Here is a 13,147-nt window from a genome sequence, read left to right on the forward strand (position 1 = left end):
ATGGATAGAGACAAATAATGGTTGTGAAGTTTGAGCGGCAGAACAAAGCAGTCATCAATAAAACATGCAGAGTGGGAAGTCAATGAAATAAAGCATGGATATTGGAAATAGGTTATAATTTCCCCAACCCAGCCAATTGGATACATCCTTTCGTCACAAAGTGCATACATAATCAGGGTCTCCTAAACAGTAACAGTGACAAGACTACAATAATATACAAAATAACTAACTATACTTTTTTTGTGTTTCTATCCATATTTATGGCAGGATCACCAGTAGACAGCATTCTTCCCCTTCAACGGCCCGATATAATGCTTTTAAAAACCACTTTCTGCCAAAATCTGCTGGGTATTTTCAATATTTTATACTTCTGTTGTATATGCTTCCTAGATCACATGACACATCTCACATTTGAGCCAGCATCTCTTAAATAGGAATTTTAAAAATGCAAGCTTAATGTCTGTGGCACAGTGGTAAGCACTACAGCCTCACAATGCCAGGGACCTGGGTTCAATTCCAGCCCTAGGCGACTGCACATGCTCCGTTTCCACCAGATGGTCCAGTTTCCTCCCACAGTCCAAATGCATACAAGTTAGGTGGATTAGCCATGCTTAAAAATTGTCCATGGATGTGCAGTTAGCAATGGTAAAAATCACATGCGGGGTTAATGGGGATAGGAACAGGGGGTTGGGTCTGGTTGGGATGCTCTTTAGAGGTTCAGTGCAAATTCAATGGGTCAAATGGCCTCTTTGTGTATTGTAGAGATTCAATGATTCTCTTTCTTGGAAATATTTACAGAGGCAAGACATGAGTGCCATCATACTAAGTGAAAACCCATTCACTGCAGCAGGTAGCTACACAGTAAACCAAGTGAAACAACTTATAAATTGAAATTAAGAAATCCAAAAGTTGCCCCAATATTTAAAAAAAAAAGTGATAATTTTATTGAGATATTACAGCAGGACTCTCCCATTCGGTTTATTAACCTGAATCATTGACACTCATTGCTACTCAAGTGGCATAAACGTCAAAAATTCAGCTGCTGACTGAATAGCAAAGTTAGCCAAATCCTGTAACACTTAAAAGCTCCACAAAACATCAAAAACAATGTGCATAATGGAGTAGAATTGTACTTACCATTGCCCCTTTGCTGCAAAGGAAACTTTTAAGTTAATGGAAATGCAGACTTGGTTAAAGCTCTTTTGTGACTGATTTTGGTGGGGATTTGGAATGGTCTGCCTGTGTTTTTACATGTAACCAATTCTCTTTTATATTACATACTTTTTTTTCTTTTTTATATATATTAGACCATTCCACTTCTTTATTTTTTTTTAAACATGTGTCAGAAGTCAAAATGACTTTTGACAGAGCTGTTGTACAATGAATGTTTAAAATCAACCCTCAAGTAAAATACATACACAAATCCAACAGAAGAAAACCAAGGCTAATACATAGTAAAGCCTAAAACAAACTATGCAAAATAAAGGTATACATAACTTTTAACAAACAAGAGCACTTTTCAGTACTTCCCAAATTCTCTGCTTTATCACAAAGCTTAGAATGTCTCAGTTTTTCAAAACATCCGTAGAGATTCAATGTCAACTTTCATTCCATAACAACATGGAACCAATTATAATAGTTACATTGAAATGTTCTTAGTTTGGTCAGATCATATGACCAAATCAGTAAATTACATTTAAAGTCTTGGTATCTCTGTTAGGCCAAGTTCAATGAACATTTGTATACCAAGTTTCACAAAATGAATTTTAAAAAAATGAATTACATACATGCTTTCTGCTGCAACTAAAGCCGTAATTTCATTTCACTTCTTCCAAATGGGTACAGTAGCTCTGTAATGAGTTGCTAACGCTCTACTCCAAACAGTGCTTCTGAACTATTACAGGTAATTCACTACAATCTTTAGTACATTAGTTTTTCTTCTTAAAAAAATCACATTATGATTTAGAATGCAGACAGCATAGCTTTTTGTAAGTAAACATTGGTCGTTCTTTGATCATCTTCGCCATGAACGTGGTTCATTATCATCCTCTTCGTCATCATCATCTTGGAGCAATAAGTCATCAATCAAAGAGTCTTCCTGAAACTAAGCAGAAATTCTTTCATTAAAATAAAGTGAACTCGCTTAGAAGCAGTACATACCAATGAACTTGGACAATAACTGAAATAAATGTGTGATATAATTCATTTACATTGTGACTTTGTTCAGTTCTCCAATGGGGAACACATGCCACGAGTATGCAGAGAATCTTTTATTTACAATCTCTTCAAAGTTTCCCTCAAAATATCAAACCATACTGACTTGATACAAGTAGTTGCTCCTGGGTCAAAATCTTGAACTCCACAAGTGTATGAATTCCCACCTGATAACTAAAAAAATCTGTGAGGCATTGGTGCTTCACCAAATGAGATATTGGTGGCATTTAATTTTCAAAGCAACAAAGGCAATGAAAACCGACCTGCACATGAAATCAAATACCACAGTTTGCCAACTTGTTGCCTTTATTACCGACTAGGAGCGTTGGTTCACAAAACAATGCAAATGTGGTTGACTCTTAATTGCCCTCTGGCTAATTAGGGATGGGTAACAAGTGCTGGCCTACCCAGAGATGACCACATTCCGTGAATGAATAAGGAAAATGTCGAACAGTTCTTATGCCAGGCACACAACTACATTAAACACACAAGCTCATACGAAATTGAAGTAATTGTCTGCACTCTGATTCAAAGATTTTTTAAATAATTCATTATCTTGTGCAACAGTACTGTGTTTTGCAAAGGTTATGCTTGCTTCATTTAAAAGGAATATGGCCAAATATTGAACCATCTGACAGATGGTTGACATTTCAATTAGATCCTGCAAAAAACAAGTGGTTTGTTAATATAGAATTTGTTGGAAGTCTGAAGCCTGCTCAGTCTACTTGATGCAATAGATTTTCTTTGCAAAGATCATAATGTGATTGCTAATTTAATTTAAAAGCTATCAGCAAAACCGTCTCTAAAAATTGCTTTTGTTCTTCCTGAAATTAAAATTGTTAAATGGCAAAACCCCATTTTAAGTGGAAAAAGGTTTTTAGCTAATTTGATATTATGGTAAATGTTAGTTAATGAAAACACATGAATTGCATTCTTGGATCCTTATGGGCCATGTGAATTAAAACAAGAGGAAACAATCTAAAAGGTGGCATATTGTTAAACTGACAACAGCTAGCAACATAAAGGTAATAATCAATGCCACATGACACTAGCAAAACCCGAGCTAATTGGTGATTCAAAAGGAAAACTCCCTCGAGGTCAGAGTCAAACATGACAACAGTTTCACAACAATGTACTGATTGAGAAACGAAGGAGAATACAAGTGAATGTCATTGAGGCATGTGGAAATTGATTCTACATCTATAGATGATACTGCCTAGGGACAATGTGTGACGGGGAATGGCGAGGTGGCAAGCATGAACCTTCCAATAATGACAGTAGAAAAAGAAAATTGATCTCGACAGTCTGCAAATTGTCAGACAAGTTAAGAGTGGAACCAAGTGAGGGTAGCCCCACTGAGTCAGAAAATGGAGTACAAACACTACAAGATGTGACATAGCCAAATACATTAAAGGCTGCAGAAAACTCATGGACAAATAATAAAAATCACCAAAGTCCGCCTGGACCACAGCAATGCCCTCTTATTAAAGAGAAATGACTGGTAGCGGCTTAACCTGAGGCTCATCATGCCTCATGCAAGGAAAGCGGTTGAGAAGGAGAGTCCTTCATGGTAACCTCAGCCTGCATGGAAATTAAACCGACAGTGCTGACGTCACTCTGCGTGGCAGCCAGGAATTGCTACACTCAGTCCAAAATACAAATACAAGCTCAAATTGGTCCTTTGCCTGCCTCACTAGACTTCTGTCTTCCCTTTTATCCTCCTTTCGAATGCTTCGAATATTTTGAACCTTTCGTATCTATGCCTTCTGTCCTTGGTTATGGTGCTCTTTAACTCCTGGCTCTCCAATCAAACTTTTGTTTGGCTGCTCTAATATCTCCTTCTGAAGGGCAATTTTTTTTTATTGATAGTAGTCCTGTTCAAACATGTTTATAAATTTTACTGTGCTAGAGATTTGCTTCATTTGATTTGCTTCATAAATGAAAACAACTGCTGAGCTCTTTGTCACTCTTTTTCCAAGTTTCTCCAAGATCGTATTTCCCTACTGTGATTGTCTTTCAACTTGTCTTGCCCCTTATTCACTCATCAGCAGATGACAGCAGAGGGTCATGCACATATGTGACAAAGGTGGGAGGGGTGGAAAAAATTAAACAAAACAGTTGTGCCAGCACATGGTAAATACTTGAATAGTGAAGCAGGGAAAAAAAAATCCTGATGTAGTGGCAGAGGGGAAAAACAAATAGTAGACATTGAACTGTGACGATGCTTTGGGAAAGATGACTGAAAGCTTGACAGATTAGACAGCCAGAGGACAAAATGAATAAAACGTCGAAGGATGCAGATGTAAAACCTGCGCATTGAGATCATTACTTAAGGAAGACAGAACGCAAGTGGTAACATACTGAAAAATAACATGAAGTTTAATTGTAGTGGATGTAGAGATATTCAGTGAAGGGGGACTTTGTGGAAATTTGTTTTAGAACCAGAGAAGGTTGTTCACGTTAGATCATTAAATATATTCAAGGCTGAGATAGACAAGTTTTTAATCAGCAAAGGAATCTTGGAGTAAAGTGGATTTCAGAACTTGGAAATCAGCCATGATTTAACTGAGTGGTGAAGCAGACTCAATGGGCTTCTGCACCTAGACCTTATGGTAAGATGATGGCTGTCACAAAATATTTATGATGTGGAGGAGCCAGTGTTGGATGGGGGTGGACAAAGTTAAAAATCACAACATCAAGTTATAGTCAAACAGGTTTATTTGAAAGCACAAGCTTTCAAAGTGCTGCTCCTTCAGTTACTCACTGCACCATTCTTAGCCTCTGACCTCCTCTTACAGCCACTGCAGTCAGATGGCAAGTGCAGTTTGGTTTCTGGTCAATGCTAACCCTACCCAGGACGTTCACAGTGGCAGATTCAATGATGCTAATGTCACTGAATGCCATGGATTGGTGGTTAGATTGTGTCTTAGCGGTGATGGTTATTTGTGAGACACAAATTTTACTTGCCATTTTCAGCCCAAGTAAAATGTCTCAGAGGCCTAAGGACACAATCAATTTGGAATAAAAAGGGTGCAAATACATTTCTCCATGTAGACTATAGATTACCAACAGTGTAAAGGATGTAGAAGGACAAATTAGCAGGAAAATTACATTGAAATGCCAACATCATAGAGTAGTCATAACGAGGGAAGTCAATTAGACTGGAGTACTCGTCGTGTAAATTTCCCAATTCCACCATGACCTTTGTGATACAATGATCACTGTCTTCTAAATGTTTCCCCAATGACACTTGATCCACTTAGCCTACTTCACTTCCAAGGATCAGGTCCAATGCGCTATGAATGAACCATCAGAATGGAATAAGGCTCTGAGCAGAATCTCCCCTCAGAAATGAAGAACTCGCTTCTTTTGTAAAAATGGGCTGATGTGGAAAGACTGTCATTTGGAGCTATCCAGAATTCTATTTGCAGTTGATCCTCACTAAAGGTAATCAATAGCAAATTCATAACATTGTCTCCAAATGTGAATTATTCTAATACAAGATGTACCTCCTCTTCCTCTGCCTCCACATCCTCAGGTTCAGCAGTTGCAGTGGCAGCTCCAGGCTTAAACCAAGCAAGTTGAAGGTCCTGCCCTTTGAAGCGAATTCCATGTAAAGCAGCCTAAAATCCAAATTGAACAGAGAAAAATGATACCCTCAACAAAAACTACTTCACAAAGCATGATGAATAATTTCAATTACACAACTCATATAACAAATTCATGGAATAATCAATTAATCAGGGTCTCCAAAATATCAAAAACGAGGACAGCCTTACGAAATTAGAGAGAAAAAAAATGCAGATGCTGGAATTCAAGGTAGGCAAGCAAGAGGCTGGAAGAACACAGAAAACCAGGCAGCATCAAGAGGTGGATGTAACCCTTATTCAGGACTGGAGGTGGGTCTAAGGGGAGCTGCAGAAATGTGGGAGGGGGGAATTGGGGGACTGCAGAACTCAATGTCGAGTTTTCCAGGCGATGCTCCTTCCTGACATGTCCATCCTCAGCCACCTCCATTGCCACAGAGAATCAGACCACAAATTGGAGGAACAACACCTCATATCTTCTGCCTGGGCAGCTTACAGCTTCAACAAAGAGTTCTCCAATTTCAAATAACTTCACTTCCCACCCCATGCTCACTTTTGAGCCCCTCCCCCTCCTCTGATCGACTCTTTCTTCCATCTACCAACCAGATTCATTTCTCCAACTGACCAACCAGGCTGTACCTCTCCACCATGCCTTTCTCCCCCCCCACCAACCTATCTGCAGCTTCCCTTACACCCACCCCCAGTCCTGAAGAAGGGTTACACCCAAAACATTGACTTCTCCACCTCCTGATGCTGTCTGGCTTGCTGTGTTTTTCCAGCCTCTTACTTTTCAGCCTTACTAAATGGTATGCAAAGCATACTGTATAATACAAAATTATAATAAATTGTTTAAAACTCAAACCATCTGGAGTATTCGGATGCAAGTATAATTAGCTTGCCACTAAAACTCCATGCTGACAAAAGGTTCTCAGACAAAACAGTTGACAAGTTAAATGCTATACGAAGCACGCAAAGGCATTCTATTTTGTTTTTTGGAAACTCACTTTAACATTTACAAAGGACATCTAGATTTTTTTTGACCAAAACGTGTTACATGAATGAGAAATTTCGGAGAGACAAAAAGTGCACTTCCTTCATCCAGTGAGTTACGCAGATACAGAGAGGGATCCACTGAAGGAAACAAAAATATTGAACTGTTTATAACAGAAAGCAGAAAGATTATCGAAAAGTTGGAAACATCCTATCTTTATCTTTGTGGTAATCAACATACCTAACTCTGGTAAATTTGCAATTCTGTTCAGTAATATTTGGCTAGAAATTGTAGTTTATCCACTTATATTTTTGGGGGGAGGGTGCAATGGTCCAGTGGTATTATTGCTAAACTGTTCATCTAGAGACCCAAGTAACATTACAGGGACCAGGGTTCAAATCCTGCTACCGCAGTTGATTGAATTGAAATCAATAAACATCTGGAATGAAGAACTGAATGATTACCACGAAAGTGGTTGTTGATTGTTGAAAAACCCATCTTTTTGCTAATGTCCTTTCAGGGAGGAAACTGCCATCCTTATCTCATCTCGCCTAGACGTGACTCCAGACCCACAGCAATATGATTGGCTCTTAACTTGTCTCTGAGCAATTAGTGATGAGCGGCAAATGCCAGCTTAGCCAACGATACCCACATCCCATGAATGAATTTTAAAGAATGTCCCGGGTAGAACAGCAACAAAACCATTAAGAATTAAAAAGCGATCGCACATTTGTTAGTCAATAGCTAGTATTATGTAGCTGTAAAATTTTTTGTTTTTTAAAATTCACTCATGGGATATGGTGTTACTGGCTGAACAAGCATTTATTATCATCCCTACTAGCCCTATAGTGTCAAAACCAAACAGGAAACATTGTGTGTATTCCTCAGGGATAAGAAACTAGTTCTGAGCAGAGACTGAGATACATGCATTAATTCAACTAGAGGAGATCGGCACGCAGGAAATTCGAAAAGTTTGTCTAAACATAACTCAGTATCTTGATGCTGCGAGTTCTTCAGATTCCAGAAGTTATTTTCTTAGCCTTGCGTGTTCTCTCTACCTGGACTTAAATACGAACATATACAAATTAAAGTCAAATATATTGGATGTTGAGGGCTCTTGTGACACTGTGGTAATGTCCCTACCTCTGAGGTGGGAGACCCAGGTTCAAGTCTGATCTGCTCCAGAGATGTGTAATAACATCCCTGAATAGATTTACGAAAAAATATCTACACCTGCTGGAAGTAAAACTATACTTTAAAACTAGTACAAAGGAACCAGTTCAAGAAATCATACTTAACAATTTATTGATGTGGTAAAACAAACCTCAAAATATGCACATGGGTAAAATATTTCTTTAAAATCATGACTTTATTCTTGCTTGCTATTTGAAGACTAAAACTTGTAAGGGTGTCTAAGTACAAATCAAAATTTGTAAGGCTAGCAGAGAAAAAGAAGAGGAAAAAATGCAAAATGCAACCATTATGGAGGAAGAAAGGTAATTTTATTGTTTCAGGACAGGGATTACTCCTTTGATCTGCAAAATGAATAACTTGCAAGGAGGAATAGATACAGGGAAAAAGAAGTAGGAGGAAAAAACAGTCTGTGATTAAGTACAGAACAGGAGATGATTAATGGCAGAAGTGATAATGGCCTGATAAAAGAGAAATTAGAGTACTAAATTATTATTCAAGATGCAGAGGATGTGCAAGTAGTTACAATACAAAACAAATCATGCAGCTAGGAAAAGAATTACCTTCTGAAGCTGGGGGGAGGGAGAATTGAAAAGATAATATAAGGCATGAAAATCCACTAAGAAGAAAACCCTACCCACAACTGTATCAGGGGAAAATCTTCCCTCAAATGCTGAAAATAGCAGTGCACTCATCCTATATTACCAATACCGGCTGTCTGAAACAAAATGGGAAGTGTGACCAATGTCTGAAGTTGATAAACGAGAACGTTAAGTGTCTTTTAGCAAGGTGAAGTGCTGTTCTTGAGCTTAGGATAAGGTTCCAGTCAATTGTTATAAGTATTTGCCCCACTTCAACCTCTTGGTCATTTGCCACTGCAGTCACAGCTTAGCACAAGTTCAAAGATGGATACTTCAGGATAGAGTTTTCACCTTAGGTGCAAACACTCGTTCGGGTGCAAATTTAAGCTTTTATCATGAATTTAATGCATTTGTGCACGCAAAGCAAGCTTTTTATTAACCGGCACCTCTGGGAAAGGAGTGTACCAGTTGATCAAATATTCTGGTTGATCAAGTCGTCCTCATAATCAATTTAAAACATACACTAAGTAATGCAGGGGATATGCACATCACTGTTTATTTACAGCATAAATCGTTCCAATAATAATGCAACTTGGCCTTAAATAAAACTTAGCAGAGAGCCTTTGCATCCTCAACTGATTACTCGGACATCGTAGAGATAGGAGTAAATTTCCGGTATTTCAGGTATATAATTTTTGCTAGCTTATCAAGAGTGCCAGTTAAAACAAAGTTTACTGTACCGGTTAGATTATATTTGCATTTCACCAAAAAAGTAAAATCTTCCATGAACCAGTATATTCTGCTAACATTTTCATTATGCATTTTATGGCAGAATATTTTTCTTGACACATTGGAGTGTGAACTGCTGAAGATTTAATTCTGCTAAAAATGGATTCAACACAAAAAAATTAAAATGGACGAAACATGTGAATAGAATAATTTAATTAATAGTTTTAATAGTTTTTTCGGCAGTTTTAAAATTAAATTATAACAGAATTAAAACAGGCTTAATTTTGGGAAACCTTTTGAAAAGAACATGTCCACTCCTCCTCCACCCCGAAAATAAATTGATTTCATTCTCCTCTTGAAGGTCACAAGCACATATGTTTAGTGAAATTTCACCAGGGTAACTAAATGGGAAGCAAACAGATTAGATGTCCTGCTTCAGAAGTGGGGATGAAATATTTTTGTGCTGGTAAGGCTGATGTTGTAACATTACTGATAACGTGAATGCCTTTTTTCTTTGCAGTCAATATTTCACAGCCTTCTGAACTAAACATTTACTTGTAGGTGCCATTTACTGCTGCAACTGAACATCAGCAGTGGTAGGACCGAATATTGGTCAATGTGGTGCCAATCAAGTTGACAGCTTTGTCCAGGATGGTATCAAACTTCTTGAGTGCTGTTAGAGCTGCGAGTCCAGACAAGTGGGGAGTATTCCATCATACACTTGATTGTGCCTTGTAGATAGTGGACAGGCTTTGAGGCTAGCAAAGGAGTTACTTGCTGCAGCCTTCAGAGTCTCTGTCTGCTCTTGTAGCCACAGCATTTATATCACTAGTGCAGTTCAGCTTTGTAGAGTATAGTGTACAAAACGGAGAATCAGCTACATGCATACAGGTTGCCAAGGCTCTGCACAGTCCAATGTAATCAGAGTGTGGGCGGATGGATCAATGGAATCAGTCATAAATTTACTTCACAGCAAGAGCTGGAAATAACGCTTTCAATTTTCCCAGTTTCCAGCTGGAGAAAATTTTAAAGCCATTAAAGATGGTACCAGAAATGTGGTTTAATTCACTGAAAAATTACACTCCTTTTTTTTTAAATGCAGGTGAGTGTCTGTTATGAACACATTTTCAGAATAAGTGACACTAATATGGAGAACAAACTGAATTAATCAAGCAGAGGAATTTTTAAAAAGCTTGCCCTCCACTCTCCTCGCAGATTGATACATCAGAATAAACTTAACCAATTTGCAAAAGACCACATGTCAAATTAAGCTAATGCACAAAATTTAGTGAATACATTGAATGCCACCTGAGTTATGCTTGCAGCATGTAAAATAAACTGGTGCTTCCTTCATCCAATAAGGAAGCTGAATACTGACTACATTTACAAGATCAGTTCACATAAGCCTGAAACTATATTTTTGAGGTATTTTACTGCAACTAGAAAAGAGAGCAATAAATAAACGTTTAAAATTTTGAGTAAAAATATTAATTTGAACGAGTGAAAAACAAAATCTTAAGTTAAAACAAAAGCCAAACAAATGAGTGTTAACACATTAGCAGCATACAGCACTGCTAGTATAGTCACATGATTTATCATGCAATAAAGACTAATGTGAGAAATGTAGAAACATGTACATCTTTAATGACATTTTTACATGACATGGTGCAATATCACACTCCCCAGGTACAAATTTTGAATTTTCAAATTTAAGTTTGGAATAAATTTGATGAGGTCCAGCTGTGCATGCAGCTATGCATTCTTCAGACCACACCGAGAAGATTATGAATCAACTTCGTTCAGCAAAGCTGGCATATCTCTATCACAACACAACTGAACAATAAAGCACTACATATGGAGCGGTAAATAATTGATATGCAAAAACTCAAGAAATCACCCATATACTAATCTGAGCTATGCCAAAAATAAAAAGTCACTCTCCGCTATATCAGAGAAACACTCATACCTTGCTGATAAAAATGTTCACATATACACACATCAGCCATTCAATAGATTCTGAAGAACCTAAGTGAACACATCAAATTGATAATTTCCACCATCTTTTCTAAACTAAAATGATAGTTTACTACCATACACAAGTTTCATGGCTATCAACGATCACAAATGATAAACTACACAATGCTCGGGAGGTTAAGTAACACTGAAACTGAATAAATTCACTAAATTGTCATGGAAGTGCCTTCACTGTCTGAGATCTCATTCATAATGAGTGATCCATTTAAAAATTTTGGAGTTCACTTCCATACTCTAAGTAATCTTATATTTGCATTATGAAATATCATTTACTTACAGCTTCTGCTTCTGCCCTTGTCTTGTAAGTAATAACTGCATGACGAGTGCAGTCATCAATCTGACAATCCTCAATTTCACCAAATTGCTTAAAAGAGGAATAAAATAAAGTCTTTTAACTATTAAAAATTCAAACACTGGATTTTATAGTCACATTTTCAGCCTATTTTTTCAAGGTAACAAAATAAGGAAACATATTCACTGAGAAATAATACCAACATGCAGTTTAACATTGCACTTGAATAAGATTTTAAAGTAACACAACTTTAAAAAAAAAGAAACAAAACTCTAATTAGTACACCCAATGCAATAGTGACATGTTTCAGTGCAGACATATATAAGACACACACACAAATTTCTCTACACTGGACTTTCTGGCAAGCACTGGTTTCTAGAATACAGAAATCACCCACCAGAAATGGTGGGCAGCAATGCAGTTGACTGGAGGATGCAAAATTCAGTAGAAATTCTGAAAAGAAAATCTTAACAGACAGCAGCTTCTCATAAATGTTTAAATTGTCAAAGTGACACAGAAGGTTCCCACGATGACAGATAAATTTATTTAGCACTTGAAAATAGTCTAAAGCTCCAAGGTACTTCAAAAGAGCAATATCAAGCAAAATTTGACAGTGAATCACAGAAGGATATGTTAGGACAGATGGAATAAAATCTTAGTCCAAGTGGTAGATTTTAGAGGACAGTTTTAAAGCAAGGCCAGGAAAAAAAAACTATGAGAGATTGAAGAAATGAATTCTAAAACATGGGGCCAGGCAACTGAGAGCGAAATCACACAAGGAAGGATTCCTTTTGACTGCTTTCAATCGGACCCAACAAATTTAATGCATTGCAGGCCACTCGTCTATCATATCAACTCCCTCCACTGGATCAAAATAAAAATCAATTCCATATTTCTCTTCCATCTTTATGACAATGCAGCTTCTTCTGCTTTAAAAGATTGTCTGTTCTCTCACTTCATGACTTTTACTATGTGCGACAGCACTAATATCAACTAAAAAGACTACCCAAAAGAGCATTGTGGCTTCATTTATTTATCTCCCAATTGGAGATTAAAATTAGGCATCCTGTGAATCAAACATGGGGGAAGTCAGATGTACTCCTCTGGGACCCACATTCTTTTTGCAAAATTTAATGAGGGTGCCAGTGGCTGGAACAGCATTCATTGCCAACCTCTAGCTGCCCTTAAGGTGGTGGTGAGCTGCCTTCTAGAACCAGAATTGTTCCAGTGAGGAATAGGCCATTCCATTCATTGTGACCACACTGGTAGTCTGAATGAATACCAACTTGGTGCCATTCTCCTGTCTTTTCAGTGCAAGCGTTACATGGTCTCGATTCACAAAAATTGAAAGCCTTGTTGAATACATTGACTGAACTTGCCTTCGTCAAATATCCAGGCGACATATTCCAGAACCTAACTCCTCAAAGAAAATATTTTCTCCATTGCATTTGTTTATTTTCCAAATCACTTTAAATCTATGCCCTTTAGATCTTGATCCTTACAGAAGAGTTGTTTGAAAAAAAAAATA

At 37.5% G+C, this 13,147-nt stretch overlaps 1 protein-coding gene across 1 annotated transcript in view; it reads right to left on the reverse strand.

Annotated features, from left to right (window-relative positions):
- Positions 1 to 1,212: 1,212 nt before the first annotated feature.
- The window catches only part of rbm26 (RNA binding motif protein 26), a 78,423-nt gene continuing 66,488 nt past the window's right edge, over positions 1,213 to 13,147 (reverse strand). Inside the window, exons 22-24 of the mRNA XM_043692682.1 lie at positions 11,605 to 11,691; positions 5,724 to 5,837; positions 1,213 to 2,104 (exon numbers count right to left, since the gene is read on the reverse strand). Coding sequence (XP_043548617.1) covers positions 2,015 to 2,104; positions 5,724 to 5,837; positions 11,605 to 11,691 — 291 coding nt within the window. The 3' untranslated portion in view covers positions 1,213 to 2,014. The remainder of the gene's footprint in view (positions 2,105 to 5,723; positions 5,838 to 11,604; positions 11,692 to 13,147) is intronic.

Source organism: Chiloscyllium plagiosum, chromosome 6 (genome assembly GCF_004010195.1).
Source record: "Chiloscyllium plagiosum isolate BGI_BamShark_2017 chromosome 6, ASM401019v2, whole genome shotgun sequence".
Taxonomy (NCBI): domain Eukaryota; kingdom Metazoa; phylum Chordata; class Chondrichthyes; order Orectolobiformes; family Hemiscylliidae; genus Chiloscyllium; species Chiloscyllium plagiosum.